Source organism: Lygodium microphyllum, chromosome 17 (genome assembly GCF_053477565.2).
Source record: "Lygodium microphyllum isolate KBCC chromosome 17, Lygodium_microphyllum_v1.1.10, whole genome shotgun sequence".
NCBI classification, from domain to species: domain Eukaryota; kingdom Viridiplantae; phylum Streptophyta; class Polypodiopsida; order Schizaeales; family Lygodiaceae; genus Lygodium; species Lygodium microphyllum.
The window spans coordinates 120276233-120293728 of record NC_141151.1 but is presented as its reverse complement, the minus strand read 5'-3'; the positions used below and the strand labels follow the sequence as shown (position 1 = coordinate 120293728).

General features: G+C 38.3%; 1 protein-coding gene across 1 annotated transcript in view; it reads left to right on the top strand.

Annotated features, from left to right (window-relative positions):
* LOC148022305 (uncharacterized) overlaps window positions 1-9920 on the top strand; it is a 47715-nt gene extending 37795 nt beyond the window's left edge. Inside the window, exons 2-3 of the mRNA XM_087696732.1 lie at window positions 8800-8954; window positions 9313-9920. Coding sequence (XP_087552858.1) covers window positions 8800-8954; window positions 9313-9480 — 323 coding nt within the window. The 3' untranslated portion in view covers window positions 9481-9920. The remainder of the gene's footprint in view (window positions 1-8799; window positions 8955-9312) is intronic.
* The last annotated feature ends 7576 nt before the right edge of the window (window positions 9921-17496 follow it).

The following is a 17496-nucleotide window of genomic DNA, read 5'->3' as shown; positions in this document are numbered from 1 at the left end:
TCTGTCTCACGCCAGGTACATTCTTGCACAGGACAGGTCTGCCTCACGCTAGGTACATTCCTGCTCACGACAGGTCTGCCTCATGTCAAAGGGATACTGCCTCACGACAGGTCCCTCCCGACAGGTTTGACACCACGACAGGTCTGACATCACGGCATAGTAACTCATAGACAACTTTGGATACAATCGCTCTTTGCCCTTCAACTTTTTCAGCTGTGCCTTTTCAAATTGCAGCAATACATAATAGCCCTTTGCAAAGTGCAAAGCACGTCTATGATGATCAACTACTCTCTTTTGCTATCCTGTGATCTTTGAAGCGCATACTTAACCTTCTGATAAGCTACATCCATGCTTTCCACATAGCGATCAACCTTAAAGATCTTATCTTTTGTGTGCAAAATAGGGGGTACTTTCTTACCACCCTTTACCACCTCAAAAGGAGCCTTACTAGTGGAACTATGCACTGTGTTGTTGTATGCAAACTCAAACAATGGCAAATATTATTCCCACTGTGCTTTATGGTCTGATACATAACACTTCAAAAGATCTAACACTGTGGAATTTGCCTCCTCAGATTGACCATCAGTTTGTGGATGGAAGGATGAAGAGAATTTCAGTGCTATGCCCATGTTCTCAAACAATCCTTTCCAAAACAAACTTATTATCCGTGGGTCACAATCACTAATGATCGACTTTGGCATACCATGATACTTAAACACATGCTGTATAAAAAGTTGTGCCATATGATCAGTCTTTATCTTTTTCCTCATTGGAATGAAGTGGGCATGCTTACTGAACCTGCATATAATAGTCCATATCACATCATTCCTGGTAGGTGTGTGTGGAAGCTCAAAGATAAAATCAATAGCAATGCTATGCCAAGGCCTATCGGGAATAGGCAAGGACTGCAATAAACCTGACATCTTTTGCCTATCATACTTAACTTTTTGGTATACTATGCATGTCTTGACAAATCGCTCAACATCATGCCTCAAAGCTGGCCAATAAAAGAAGTGCTCAATTGCCTTAACCGTGGCATCAATACCCCTATGCCCCACATAAGGAGTATGACTCTCAGTTATCACCTTGGCCCTCAACTGCTTTGCGACACACATTCGTCCATGCATCATCAGAAAGCCCTCTCGAAGTACGAAATAATCATGCCTCTGGCCATTGCAAAGCTGATCATAGACATTTTCATTATCACTTTTATCCTTAGTGAAAACTAAGCAAGCTAAAATATGATTTTTCATTACTTTGGAAATAGCAGAAGCAGATACAACAGAGACAGATTCCCCTTTCAATTTTACATCCAAAGTATGAACTTTGCCTCTATGGAAGAGGGTCACAATCTTATCATGAGTATCAATCACTACATGCACATGATGACACCAAGGCATACCAAGCAAGACATCACATCCTTCCAATGGAGCAATAAAGAACTCTTCGCTGTCCACATAACTTTGAATGTGCAAACGAAGCTTTCCAATGATAGGAGTGACCAGCTCTGCATGTCCATCGCATGCGATACCAATCTCACCCATGGGCCCCATCTCATCCTCTTTGATGCCTAAACAGGCTGCCATATCAAGAGAGATGAAATTTGACCGTGCCCCTAGATCAAGAAAAATCAATGCATGCTGATCTTTGATTTTGCCCCATGTCTTGCAAAGTTCAGTACTATCTTGATTAGGCTGATTATCCACTACATCAAGCACTAAACCAGCAGTGGTTTTGCCTTTCTTTCCCTTATTATCATCCTTTTCAGGTTGCTGTTTATTACGACAGCTGCGTGCCATATGCCCTTCCTGTTCACAAATATAGCATTTATTTGCAGCCATCAGCTCCTTACGTCGTGCATCACTTTTCCCACTCCTCTGTGATTTGTTCCTCTTTCTAGCCCTTTTTTAGATCTACCTTGATATTCAGCTTTATTTTCAGATTTACCCTTTTTCTCAGCCTTTGCCTCTTTGACATGTGACTTGGCATCATCATCGTGGAATCTTGCATCCTTTCCATGCAGCAATGTGTCGGTTGTAGTAGCAATTTCTATAAGCTGAGGCATGCTGGAAACAATGGACTTAATGCAAAAATCCTGAATACCCTTTGACAAACCACAAATATACTTCTCTACTTGCTCATGGAGGGGTGTTGTGCAATAAGAAGTAACTGGCAGCAATGCATCCCAAAACTTCTTATTATATTGATCCAAGTTCTTGCAGTCTTTGGAATTCAACTGATTCCAAGCTGTCATAATGTCTACTTTAAAGGTACTCGTCAACCAATTTGAAGCAAACATTTGCTTGAATTGAACCCAAGTGGTAGGTGACTTTCCTTGAATAAGAAGTGTAGACTACCATTGCAATGCATTTCCCTTAAAAAATGTGGCTGCCTTGCATATCTTAGATGCTTTTGTGAAGTTGCCTCTAGAATAGGCTACATCAAACTGCTGAATAAAAACAAGTGCTTTCAACCTATCTTGTGCACGACTGAAAGGCTCAAACTTCACGCTTTTGCCACCTTCATCATAGTCCTTCGGCGGACCTATGGGAGTAAAGTTATCATAAATGGGTTGCTGCAAAAAGGGCGCATTGGCTGTATTTGCATTAAAACCAGCACTATCTGAAGCACCTACATGACCAGCACCAAATCCTTGTACTCCAACAGTCCCTGGGTGTGTTGATACATATCCATATGGCCCGCTTTGTGCCCCAGGCATCATGCCTATGCTGCCATACATGGGATTAGGCATTCCACTTGCATTACCCGGATACATTGGGTGTTGTGAGCCATGCATTGGCTGCTGCATACCATAGGGATTTGTGCCATACATGCTCGTATGTGGTGCCTGTCCAACCATAGCATGAAAAATGGTGCCACCTCCAAAGTATCCTTGCTGTCCCATGCTTGCATGTGCATAATTGCCTTGCTGTCCATGTTCCTTTCAATGTAGGTATCCTAGAAAGCTAAAACACAAAGTTCATCTCAATTATTTGCCAAGGTTTATCTGGAATAGTCAAGGGCTGCAACAAGCCCTTGCCTATCGTGCTTTACCTTCTAACATACAATGCATATCTTGGCAAACTACTCTACATCATGTCTCAATACTGGCCAATAAAAGAAATGCTCCACTGTCTTTATTGTGGCATCAATACCTCCATGTCTTGCATACGGAGGAGCATGACTTTCAGTGATGACTCTAGGTCTCAACTGCTTTGTGACACATTGTCATCCATGCATATCAGAAATCCATCTCTAAGCACAAAGTGCTCATGCCTTTGGCCATTGCAAAGCTGATCGTAAACATTAGCAAAGTTCGAATTAGTAGCATATTGCTCTTTCATGGCATCCAACCCAGTGTGATAAACCATGTTGACCGCTGAAATTTATGGCTTACGTAACGGTGCATCAGCCACAACATTCTTTTTACCATCAATGTATACAATCTGAAAATGAAACATAGAGAGAAAGTTTGCCCATCTCATATGCTTTTCTAACAACTTTGTTTGCGTGAGAAAGTATCTCAAAGTCTGATGGTTTGTGTGCATTGTAAAATCAGTCCCTAACAAAGAATGTTTTCACGTAGACATCGCATAAATTACAACCAAGAGCTCTTTCTCATAGACTTGCAAATTCTTCTTTGCATCACAGGGAATTTGGATCTCGTAAGCCACGGCCCACAACTTGGCCATCTTGTATAAGAATAGTTCCACTGTTGTCACCACATGTGTTACATTGAACCACGAATGACTTCCTTAGATTGACCAACACAAGCACGAGATCTGAAGTCATCTTTTTCTTCCAACTTTTTAAATGCTGAAATTTTCACTATTGTCCATCTAAATTGCACATTTTTCTTTTGCAAAGCATGCAATGGAGATACAATTTCAGCAAACCCGTGTACATACTTCCTATAGTAAGAACATAACCCCAAGAAGCTGTGGATCTCATGTACATTTCTCACAGGTAGCCTCGATTGTATTATCTCAACCTTGGCAAGGTCCATGCGAATACTATCAACTGATAGAATAGGCCCCAAAAAGTGGATTTTATGCAAGAAAATTTCACTTTTTTTGTCATTGATATCTAACCTATGCTTACGCAGCTCATTGAACACAATGTCCAAAGGGCATTCGTAAATCCAAAAGGCATGATAAGATACTCATACATCCCAAAAGATATCCTGAAAGCTATCTTAGGCATATCGTCCGGTCTAATGTGTATCTAATGATATCCACTTTTCAAATCTATACGGTTGAATATGGCTATCCCTTGCAATCTATCCACAAACAACATCATCGATCCAAGGGATTGGAAACCAAATTTTTATCGTGATTTTGTTCGAAGTGTGATATTCAATGCACATTCATCATGAACCATTCTTCTTTTGCACTAAAAGCACCAGAGAACGAAAAGGAGATGAGCTAGGTTGAATTAGCCCTTTTTTTAACAGCTTATTCACCTGACTCATTATCTTCTTCTAGGTTGTACGGACTTTGTAGGGTGGCTTATTAGATGGGCTACTTTCAAGGATAAGATCTATACCACGATCTTCAAGCCTTTTAGGCGATAGTTGCCTTGGAAGTGACTAAGAGAAGCAATCAACATACATTTTCAAAAATGACATGCGGTCCTTCTCCAACTTAGACATATTCCTAACATTCTCACTATCATTCTTATCCTTAATAAAAACCAGGTACGCTGAAAGATGATTTTTCATTACTTTAGAAATGGCATCTACAAATATAATAGAGACAGATTTCCCTTTCAACTTTATATCAAGTGTAAGTGCCTTTTCCTTATGCTAAATAGTTATCTCTTTTGCACGAGAATCAATCACTGCATGCATATGGTGATACCATGGTATACCAAGCAACACATCAAAACCCTCAAGTGGAGCAATGAAAAACTCTTTGCTGTCCACATATTCCTATACATGTAATCGAAGCTTTCCAATGAGTAATGTGACGGGCTTTGCATGGTGATAAGAAGTAATGGGCAGCAATGCATCCCAAAGCTTCATATTGTATTGCTTCAAAATTTTGCATTCCTTAGTATCCAACTTATTCCAAGTTATCACGATGTTCACCTCAAAGGTACTTGTCAACCAATTCGATGCAAATATTTACTTGAATTGTACCCATGTTGACGGTGCTTTACCTTGCATCAAAAGCATGGACCACTATTGCAATGCATTTCCCTTCAAGAAAGTGGCCATCTTTTCAATCTTAGAGGATTCAGTGAATATCCTCTCTAAATAGATTGCATCAAATTGTTAAATGAAAGTCAAAGCTTTAAGCCTATCTTGTGCACTTTTGAAGGACTCAAACTTCATAGCTTTTCCATCCTCATCATAGTTCTTTGCTACCCCTTTGGGTGTCAAGTTGTCATACACTGGTTGCTGTAAAAAGGGTGTATTTGTTGAATTTACATCAAAACTGACACCAAACGGAGCATTTGTATGACCAATACTCATTCCTCGAGCCCCATAAACATTTGGGATGCAAATGCATTACCAAACATGCTACTTTGTGCCCTAGGCATTAAGCCAATCCTACCATACATAGGGTTTTGTATTTTTCTAGCCACACCCGAATACAGTGGGCCTTGCACACCATACACTAGCTATTGCATACCATAGAGATTTGTGCCATGCATTCTTGTATGCGGTCCTTGTCTAACCATAGCATGAAAAATTGTGCTATCACCAAAGTATCCTAGTTGCCCCATTATAGCATACATTTCTAGCTGTCCAAAATCCATTGAATTGGCACTTCCATGATGGCCTTGCATTTGCATTTCTTGCCCTGTAGGGTACGAATTGTTTTGCTTCATTGGCCGCTTATGGAGCTTTAAGTAAAAGCTTTGGTATCACCTTTGGTACACCTTGCTGTCCGGAAGGTGTAGAAGATGACTTCTTTTTCTTACCCTTGTTCCTCTTCTTCAGAACATTCAAAAATCAGGTAAGCTGAGGATTCTTTGCCGATTCAGCAAAGAGATTTGCCGTTGTCCTCATCCGATCTGTAAACTAGTCATTAAATTTATTTTCACTTTGCTGGTTATCAGCCTCATTATGCCTTGAAGACCCTGCATCTTCCCCAACAGCAATATTTTCAGCTTGTTGTCCATCACATGAGCCTTGTCCAAGATCATGCATTGCATTTCCTTCTTTCCCATGTGAATGTCCATATTGAGAAGCATCATCATTGCTTGATTCCATCTCACTGTATGAAGACATATTGCTGTAATTTCTTAGCTAAGCACAAAAATCAGCACTAGCACAAAGCTTTGGCTTGCAATCAGGTGCCTTAGGCCCACCAAATCTAGGAATTGAGTGGTTCCCTAGTAATGGAACCATGAAACAACCCTTCCTCACCGGATAGGATGGTAATCCCCTAATCAAGCACTTAATTATAGCAATCAGCAAATAAACATAAATTGAAATGCACGGCAAAATTGATGTCCCTTTTGGTATTTTTTTAACTTCGATTGCCAATGGATTGATTACAAGCCGAGGTTCACAATTGCCTTGGCTAATGCAAAAGTCCCCTTGCTGCTCCAACAATCAACAAACAAATTGGGCAATTTGCCCCTTGAATTTCACCTAGGACTTGTTCTAATTGGACCCCAACTGGCCAAATGCTGCTCCAAATTTATAACAGATGGCTTGGCATCTGAAATCCTTGTCAATATTACAAATTGCAGGTGCTAATTTTAGTGTACAATGCCTTCTAATGATGGCATGGGTCCCAAGGTGGTTGCTAAGCCCTAATTTTTGCAGAAATTTTGGGTTTACAATAGAATTTTCTTTGCTGTCCACCAAATGTGACTGAGATTTGCTCCAAATGGTTGAGAAATGCTGAGATCTCTTGGGAACTCACTAGAGAGGGTGAGAGAATATAAGAGAAGAGAGAAATTCTTGATTTCCATGTGGGAAATGGCTGAAATTGATTGTTGCCTTCTTTGATCCGTCTAGATTATTGTCGCCCTATTGCCAAGGGAAGTGCCCAGTTGTAGTTACTTGCATTAAATGTTGTCGCTTGCATCTGTAGGCATCATAAATGGTGTTGCCTGCATCACAAGGGTCTCTTGCAGCAGTTGGTAGCCTCTTGAATGTCTCCATGATAGCAAATTCTAATCAATAGTCTTCTCTCTTTCTCCCACCAATTGAAAAGTGACCGAATGGTCAAGACCTTGTCCCAAAAAACGTTTTCTCAATTTGCATAGGTATGTTTGCCAAGTGGCAGTCTTCTAAACCCATTTTTTAGCATTATCCATCCATTAAATTAATTTTTGGAATTAAAATAATTCTAAAAATTAAAATTTGCCCTTCAAACCGTGCCCAAAATTAAATGTGTCTATCCATAATTAAATTGGCTAGGCCATTTGCAACTTGGAGTGGTCCTCAACCTCTATTGATCTTTAAGAGTCCTTCGTGTCACTACTCACACTTATTGGCCAAACAACAGTCCTAGGGTCAAAACTAACACTAACTGACGACCAAAGCCCAGTTGGCATAACTTATCACAACTTTTTCCTTTGATACCCACTGCATCCTCAAGGTCCTTGGTTTGTTAGCATGAAATAATTACCATGTGCATCACATGTGATAAACAACCTTGCACATTTGATCAATAACTTAATCAAATGTTATTGGTAAGATTAAAGCGTCTCAAAATTTCACATCCCCATGATGAAGACTATATTAGAGCTCCTAATGACCTCATTTGAATCAAATTTGAGGCTCACTAGTAGGAGATGACCATACAAGACACACATTTACTAACACTAACTAAGGCCAGCTATAGGGAATAACCTAAGAAGCAAGAAGGTTACTATTAGAAAGAAGATATGCACATATGCACATGCATGTGCATACACATTTTTTTGTGACACCAATGTTTGATTAAGTTTATGTATAGAATGTGATGCTACCAAGAAGGTAGAGCATTAGTAAAAGTGTATCAGAAACATTGAGAAAACAAATAATGGGCAAAGGGAGTGTGCCTTGGAAGAGCAAAAACCTCATTTTTAAAAAACTGCAAAAGGAGAATAATATTGATCTGGATAAATATCATGAAGTTGAAAGCTACAACAATTGCTAAAGACATCTTTTTAAAAGAGTAAAAGGATCAACTGCATTGTCACGAAAGACACATGATTTCTTGTCTCCCTAAGAGCCCAAAATTTGACCCATTTCAAGAAGTGAGGATAACCTCTAAGAGCTGTAGGTATAATCCCACACAAGCAATAGTTTACCAGATGTAGCAAAAGGGAATCTTGCTCTCAAATAAGTAGACAACGTGTCCAGAAAACTTGCTGAAAGACAAAACCATAAAATGTGAGGGACTGTTTCCAGAGGTGCAGTACATCTTCGGCAAGCTGAAGTGGTAATGCCTCTTTTGGTAAGAACACTAAAAAAGGCAATACACCCATTAGACTTCGCCAAAAGAGGTCTCAGTTTTAAAGGCAACTTAGATTCCCATTTGCAATATAAGATCCCCCCACCCATGTTAAAGACTCAGATTTTGTGTGCCAAGTTGATTAACCCACACACGCATGTGTGTGGGTGCACACATTCATGGTTGTGCTTGTAGGCCTTGTGTTATTCACATTTAGGAGCCAATGACCATGTGCAATTATGTAATGATGACAATCAGGATAGCATCTATATCACTTGATGTGCTCCTCTTCACTAGCTGGCTGATTGTTTTGTGAAGCTAAGTGAAAGATTCTTTGATGAAGAAAATCCTTTGAAATTATATTTGTTTCTGCATGGTAATGGTTGTCTATATGCAGGGGATACTGAGAGCAAGGAGGTATTGGAAGCTTTTTTCCTTGGCAAGGCCTTGGCAGAGGCAATCACTGAAAGGTTGGGTACAGCAGTCGGGGAGTTTCTGAGTGATGTAGGAAGATGGCAAGCTGAACAACAGAAACAAATTCGTGATTTCCAGGCAAGTACCTTCTTGGGGGTAGCTCTTCAGAAGTAGATTGTATGCATCACACCTCTGTTCAAGTTTATACTGGATGCAACAATCTGATTGAGACTACTGTAATAGCTGATATTGACTTGTTGTATTGGTAGATGTGTATACTTTCACTTAGCTGGTCCTGTACTGTGAATTATGTCAAAAGAAGCCAGTCTTTTGGCATTCATTCTTCTAACTTTGAACCAATCTTAGACAGGACTTCTTACAAAGTTGTTCCTGGTCCTTCATTGTCTAGCTAATGGTCAGAAAGATTTTGAAAGAAGCCAGTCATTAGCATTTTGCTCTTCAACTTTTGAGCCCATATGATATCTTTGCAACACAGGAAGAGGTACAGGAAAGAGCAAGGAGGGAGAAGTTGAAAGCTTTGCAAGAGGTGAGCAGTGGGGATGTCAAGGGAGAGTCCAGAGCATCATCTAATGGGACTGTGGCTTCGTCAGCAAGCGCAGATACAGTTTCAACACCGAGATCGGATGCCTTTCAGGATTCATGAGGTTCTGCACATCATTGCAGTGTATGTATATGAGCAACAAAGCTCAGAGTAATTGGTGCGCATGTATCTTATGTTGAGAGTTTTTCCCAGGTAGATGTATTCCCTGTTCATGTCGATGAATGTTACCTCTTCCAGTATCACATCTGAGAACGCAACTCTTAGGACCGCTTTTGTTGGCACATTCTGATGCACGTGCAAACTTGTAAACTCTCGTTCATTAAAAGACCAGGCTAAACCTTATAAACCTCTCCATGTGGCATCGTACATAGGGTTGTAGTCATGGGATCTCTCGTATGGTTGCAATTATATGACACATTCCTCTTTTCACAGTGAGTATATTGTACATTGCTTAAGGATGCTTTTGTGCATAAGGTTGTGGGCATGGCAATACTAACATGTATATACGGTAAAGGAGCTAATAGAGTGTCATCTAATGGCCCCTCATCAGATTATTTTCCCCCCAAGTGTGTGCATAAAGTTGTTTAATGGTCAAACTATACACATTGTTTGAGACTCCAATAAAAAAATTTCAAGGCATTTTGGTATTTTCATTATTTTGGACCTGGTTATATATGAAGGGCTCATAGAAGAGTGACAATGAGGAGCCAATAGAGAGACTCAATGACACTATATTAAGGTATTGCAAAATGTAAAATTGTGGCTCATTTGTTGGACTCTTATTTAACTTATATATGCTCCACGAGAATTTGTATCATAGCTTTAAGTTACTAGAAAAGATGCATCTTTTGTGTAAAAATGTCACTATCTTAAGATGGGTTGTGTTTTGCCTTTTGGGGCTCTTCTTATTGACTCCTTTGTCTGAGCTATTCCTCTTGAATTTCACATTTTGCTATAGATTTTATGTAGTCTCTTACATAGTATATTAAAAATTTTGCCTATGTAATTATGAGTAATCAAAACAATTATCTTTTTTTTTTTACCTATGTAATTAAAATTTTATGTAATTATCAAACCAAATGTTATAATAGAGTGCAGGAGGATCGAGATAATTAAAGTTTTTGTTAGCAGAGAGAGAAGGTGAGTACAGAGTAGAGTATGAGGAAGAGAGCGATATCACAACTCGATGTGGATACAATCACAATGTACTACTCTAGGTTTTTTGGTAATATATATAAAGTGCATGTATAAGGGTGCATGCACACGTGAATACTGTAAAAAACATAGTGATTCTTTATTCTTAACCACCTCCCACCTAAAGGCAATGTGCTTGAAGGTAGAAGAAAGAATCAAGTAAGACTATGTATGTATAAAGTTGAAATACACATATGCTATCCAATTCCCATCATTTGGTAGCAATGAGTAAACTGCTCTACTCGAAGATTCTTCATGGAAAGGTCTATAGGGTTATCATCAGTATGTATCGTGACAAGCTCAATGCTATTGCTATCAAGTACATCCTTGATAAAATGATACTTCACTTATATTTGCTTTGTCTTTGTATAAAAGATAGAATTTTGTGCTAGCATGATAGCATTTTGACTATCACAATGGAGGATAAGAACCTTTGTAATGCCAAGCACTCTCACTAGACATGAAAGCCATAAAGTCTCCTTGCATATCTTTGTGCCAGTCACTCTGCCTTTGTAGTAGATAATGCAACATACTTCTACAACCTTAATATCCAAAAGATTGCTCTCCTTGTGAACATGAATACATATCTTGAAATAGATTTTTTGCACAGCTCTACAATAGATGAATTTTGTTGCCCAAAGCAGATACATAAGTACTTTGTGCCCTTAAGGTATCTCATGATACCCTTCATTGGTTTCCAATGCTTTTTGCCAGGATGTACCATGTACATGCTAAACACTCTCATTGCAAATGCAATGTTAAAACGTGTGGCAAACATAGTATACATCAAGCTACCAATAGCTGAAGTATAAGGGATCTTGGTTATCTTAGCCTTTCCATCATCATATGCAGGGTTGTCATCTACATTAAGTCTCACATATAGATGTAACAGCACACCAATGGCTGTTCCCCTCCCTCTCCATATTCAAATGCTACAAAACCTTGGTAACATACTTTTGTTGTGACAAAGAGAGAAGACTCTACAATCTATCCTTAAGTATACGCATGCCAAGAATATGATTAGTCTCACCAAGATCCTTCATATCAAAGCTATTGTGTGGACTTTATTTCAAGGAGTCTAAAGAATGAATATCTCTGCTTTCAATTAGCATGTTATTCACATATAAAACCAAGAGAATAGGGTTGTCTATTGCCTTCTTGGTGTATAAGCAGTGATCAACTTGAAATCTATGGAATCCTTGAGATTGCATAAATGTGTCAAATTTATGATACCATTCTCGTGGTCTATATCAATCCATACAAACTCTTGTTGAGTTTACATATCTTATGTTATTTTTCATTTGCAACAAAATCCTCAGGCTATTGCATATAGATTTTCTCATGTAGATCACCATGTAAGAAAGTTATTTTACGATTCATCTGTATGAGTTCCATACCTTCATATATAACTAAGTTCAAAATGATTTGCAAAGTAGTCATTTTGACTATATAAGAAAAAAATTCATCAAAATCAATTCCATGTTCTTGCATGTGCCCTTTAGTAACTAGTCATGCCTTATACCTTGGCAAAGAACCAAAAGCGACTTTCATTTTGTAGATCCATTTGCATGGTATCACTTTTTTCCCTTTAGGCAAATGCCTCGAATCCCAAGTGTCACTTTGGTTCAAGTTTGATGTGTTTTTCCTTGCAAATGTATACAAATGTCTCACAGTTAAGCACTCTCAAGTGAGGATACGAATGGGGCTTGCTTAACCACGCTTCTTGAGGGACTCCCCCTCCAAAGACCTGTTTGGTAGACCAATTAATCAAGTGTATGGCTATCATAGTAGCCTTTGTCTAAAATCCATGAGGTAAAGCAACATGTGATAGCATTGTATGGACCCTATCTTGAATCGTCATATTCATACGCTTTGCAATATCATTTGAGGTGGATTGTGAGGAGCAGTAAGCTTCCTTTGAATCCCTTTGCTACCATAAAAGTCTTGAAAGACTTTGTACACATATTTCCCACCATTGTCAAAGCGAAGACACTTTAATGTCTTATTGGTTTGATTTTCAGTATTGTCAAGAATTTTTTTAATTTATCCAAGGTCTCATCTTTACAATAGATTGGATAAACCCATTCTTTGTGTATGGCATCATCAACAAAGGTAATAAAATACTTCTTTTCCTTAGAGATAATCTTGGCATCTAATATACATCTAAATATACCAACCCTAAGGGTGAAGAATTTAAAGAAAGATTTTTTATGCGACTTCGCTAAGATACCAACCCTAAATATACATCTAAATATACCAACCCTAAGGGTGAAGAATTTAAAGAAAGATTTTTTATGTGACTTCGCTAAGATACCAACCCTAAATATACATCTAAATATACCAACCCTAAGTGTTTTTTATAAATACAATGATCACATTGTTCAAAATCAACATACCTCAAAGATTATAATTAACCCAAATGAGAAAATACTTTCATTCCAATTTGACTCATGTGCTTATGCCACAAAGAAACACTTGGTTGCTTTGGCAACTACATGGTCATATATGCTAGATACATGCAAAGGATACAAAGTATCACTTTTGGAGTCCTTTGCAACAATATGAGAGCCTGTTAAAATTTTAATTTGTTATCCCCAAAGGTGGTGTGATTGCCTTTGTTATCTAGCTACCTTGTGCTTATCAAGCTCTTCTTAAGTTGAGATACATGTCTCACATTATGCAAAACAAACATGGTGCCATGTTGAATTTTTAATTTCACACTACCAATACTTGTAATTTTATACGCATAGTTATCTTCTAAGTGGACAACACCACGTGTTCTACCATTGTAGTAAAAAAACCACTCAAGATGTGTAACATGAAAAGATGCACCTAAATCAAGTATCCAAGTGTACATGTCATCAACAAAATCTGCAATCAATGCACTAAAAAGAGAAGCAAGGAGTACATCACCGTCATTGTCATTCTCATGAGTGACTACATTTACCTCCTCTATCTTCACATTGCTTTTCTTTGTAGGTTGGTTGTCATTTTTCTCAACCTTGTTGTCTTCAGTGTTTTTGCTTTTACCTTTCTCTTTCTTCAATTGAAAATAATATCGTTTGTAGTGCCCTTTCTTACCACAATGATGACACTCCACATTTTTGCCATGAGACTTGCTGCATGCTCTATTTTCAAAACTGCCCTTTTGCTAAAATCTGCCCTTGTGTGCAATGCATTAGAAGACTTGTTTGCTAAATTAGTTTGCCTGTTGAATTCTTCCATCAGCAAAGAACTCTCAATCTCAGAATATAACAAGTGAGCATTTGAGTTGCTCAAAGCTATCATGAAAGTATCCCAACTTTCAAGCAAAGCGCATAGCAAGAAAGTAGCCTTGAACTCATCATCAATGTGGAAATCCAAAGGAATCAACTCACTAAAAATTGAGTTGAACTCATTCAAATGTATAGACATGCTTGTACCTTCCTTCATGCAAAGATCCATCAACTTTTTCAACTAATAAACCTTGCTAGCTACACTTTTTTGAGCATATAATTCTTCAAGTTTGCCACATTTCATATGCAGAATTCAACTTCTCAATGTTAAAGAGCAAGTTGGCTAACACTAAGAGCTCTATGGTAGAGCATGCAAGCTCATCCAATTTATCCCACTCTTCTTGCTCCATACTTGCTAGTGTTATTTCATTCACTTTAACTGGATGTTTCTTTTGCACCAAGACATTGTAGCATTGTTTTTGCCATGTTGCAAAATGATGTGCATCCTCAAGCTTCTTAATGTGCAAAAGGTTACTGCTATCATTGTTTCCAACCATGATTTGTAGCACTAAATTGACTCAAATGTTAGCAAATACAAGCCCAAACGTCAGACAAATGACCACGGTATGCTGCAAGTATCAACCAGCAATGAAAATCAAGAAATTATAGAAATTTTATATCTCCAAATTGATTTTCAAAACTAGAGAATATGTGCTACTACACTCTGCAAACAATTGCAACCACCTTTATAGGCCAATGCACCAATTTCACATGAAATCCCCAAAATTCTATTGTGATTTCTGCTCCAAAAGCATTCTCGGGCAGAAATTTGACACTAGCGATCAAAAGCCCTAAATTTTCAAACGTAAATCTGCCCAAATTGCATTAATATATGCACTCAACTATATATACCATACAATTCTTTCACAAATTGATGAAATTCTACAAAAGCTCCAATTTTCTCAAGTCGAGTGTATACAAATTTCAATGAAATTGACAAAATATCACTAAAATATGAAAATCCCAAAATTTATCATGCAAATGTGCACCAAATTTGCAATTTTTGAGTCGAATCACGGCATTGTTGACCAAGCATGATCTCTGCCAACTTGTCACTCACGTCGCCTTTGCCCGCAACAAATCATGGCCATGTTCCTGCTTACCAATCGTTACCCATGTCACATGACCTATCACGAGCATCGTCTGCTCGCCTGACCAAATGTCGCGCAATCTGCTTGGTCACGCCTGGCCTACCTCTAGTTTCGCATGCTCGACTGACATGGTGCCTAACTAGCGTGCGCTTGTCTAGCTCATGCCTGCTGATATGCCTCAAGAAGCGTGCACTCCTTACACTTTGATACGAGTTTGTTATGACAGAGTGTGCAAGGATCAAGACAAGCAAAGCTATTTTTGTCAACAGAGAGAGAGTGAGTGCAGAGTAGAGTGTGAGAAAAAAGTAAGAGCACAACTCGATATGGGTACAATCACAAAGTGTACCACTTTAGGTTTTTTGATAATATATATAAAGTACATGTGTAAGGGTGCATGGGCAATAGCCAAAAGAACTTTCTAAGGAAAGATATGGTTCGGATTATAAAACTATTTATTCTTAAATAATCATTCATTTAAGTGTAGTCTAAATTTTTTTAAAGATATTGCTAAGCCATCTATTCATAATTATTCTATTGAGGGGTTGAACACACTTCCAAGAATTTAAAAAAAATTAAGCAATAGTTTCTCTTCAATTTTTGTTGTTGCTGATATACATAAAGTCCATTGACACAAAATGCTTAGCCCATTTTCAATCACACACTTCTTATTCACAAAGTGACAATAATTGTCTATTTTTAGGATTAAAGTGCTTGTATATAAAAGTGCACTTGACCTTCCACCCTGGCAAACTTTATGCGTATCAATAAATTTTTAAATAAAATTCTTGAAAAAAATATCATTTGTAAAATCATCTACAAATACTGTAAAAGGCGTGGTGACCCTTTATCCCAACTTGTAGATTTAGAGAAATCGTATATTTGGTACTTTTAGTTCTTAGGCAAGGTAACCCCTTGAAAAAGACATGTACATATAATGCTTTCATTTGGTGGCATTGAGTTTATAGACGGTTGTAAATGTAAACTTTTAAAATATGTATTTATTAGCTTGCCATATTTAGTCATGTTAGTTTGCCATCTCATTGTGAGCTCCTATCAAAGTTTGATGGAGACATTGGAGCTCTAACAGTTTACTATGCATTTCTATGCATTTTCTCTATTTTAGGCACATTTCTTATGTATTTCCTCTATTTGTTAGTTGGATTCCACCCCCTGATATTGCATATTTGCTCCACCATTGCTTGGGATATTGTCATTATTTTTCCATTTTTTATGTGCAATCAAACTACATTTATTGCATTCATATTACCTATTTTAGCAGATTGGTTAGATTTAGAGGCCTTTTTAGTAGTCGGCTAGTTTTAGAGACGTTTGGCTATATATAGCCACAAGCCACACTTCGTTGATAAAAACTTCTTGCAGATTTCAGCATTCTCTAGCTCCCAGACACTCTCTGATGTGGTGTTGCTATCATCTCAGCTTGATTTGGTGCCCTCATTGATGCCTTAGGCTACGTGTAGGGATTGATTAGTCTACATCATTATATTCAGCATTCACTTCAATCAATGCAGTTTTTCTTTCTTCATTTTTTGCTTTCTCTCTCTGTGTGTTTGTGTTCCTTCTTTTGTTGTACACTCTCACATGGTGTCATCACCTAAGTGAGAGCACAAAGTTGAGATCTATCACCAAGGAGCAACCCACAACCATCAGATGATGCAGCCATTCAACCTTGTGTTTGCTGTAAACACAACCATTTGTGAAGGAGACGGCAATATCTAGTGGGTCTACATTCACGTTTATAGCTTGGCAACCCCTAGCAACAACATTTATTGCTCAGCGACACCCTTCTTCATCTAGTCGTCATCATCTATAGACAGCGGCATCTTTTGTGGGGCATGCAATATTATTTCTTTGTTCAGGTGGCACATCTACACATGTTAATTGATTGCCTTTTAACATTTGCATTATTTCCATCTACACTCAGTTTGTTGGGTGATTGCAAATTTGGAAGATGTGTTACCAGTTTATAGGCTTTGACAACTCAAACAAGGAGCTTGTCTCACCACTTTTCCAAGTAGAGATGTGATTATAGGGAGTTTCGACAAGTGGAGTCTCCTAGAACCTATCCATCTTTTGCTCATCTTCGCAGCGAGCCCCATTTGAAATGAAGGTTCCATCTGATGTTAAGATGCCTTCTTTGATACACTCTATTCAGGTTATTGTTCTTCCTTTCTTACCCACAGAAGATAGACTCTCGTTGCCAACTACTCATTGTGGTCTTGCAAGATGGAGTGCATCTTTGACACCTTTGATCTTTGGGAGCTCATTTCCAAGCCTATTCCCCGCCCTCAAAAGAATCTGGTTGATGGTACCTCATTGGACTGTGCTACCTCCATGGGATCGGCTCAACTCTTGAGCCTACTCCTTTTTGTTTATGAGTGTTTTAGACTTAGTCCTAGGTCATGTTCGTGGGTTACAAAGTGAAACGAAGGTGTGATGCAAGCTTTTGTCTTTGTATTAGCACAAAACCTTTGTCCATAAGATTTCCCTTGAGAAGAAGTTGCAGATGCTCATTCTTGATGACTCTCCTTCTATATGAA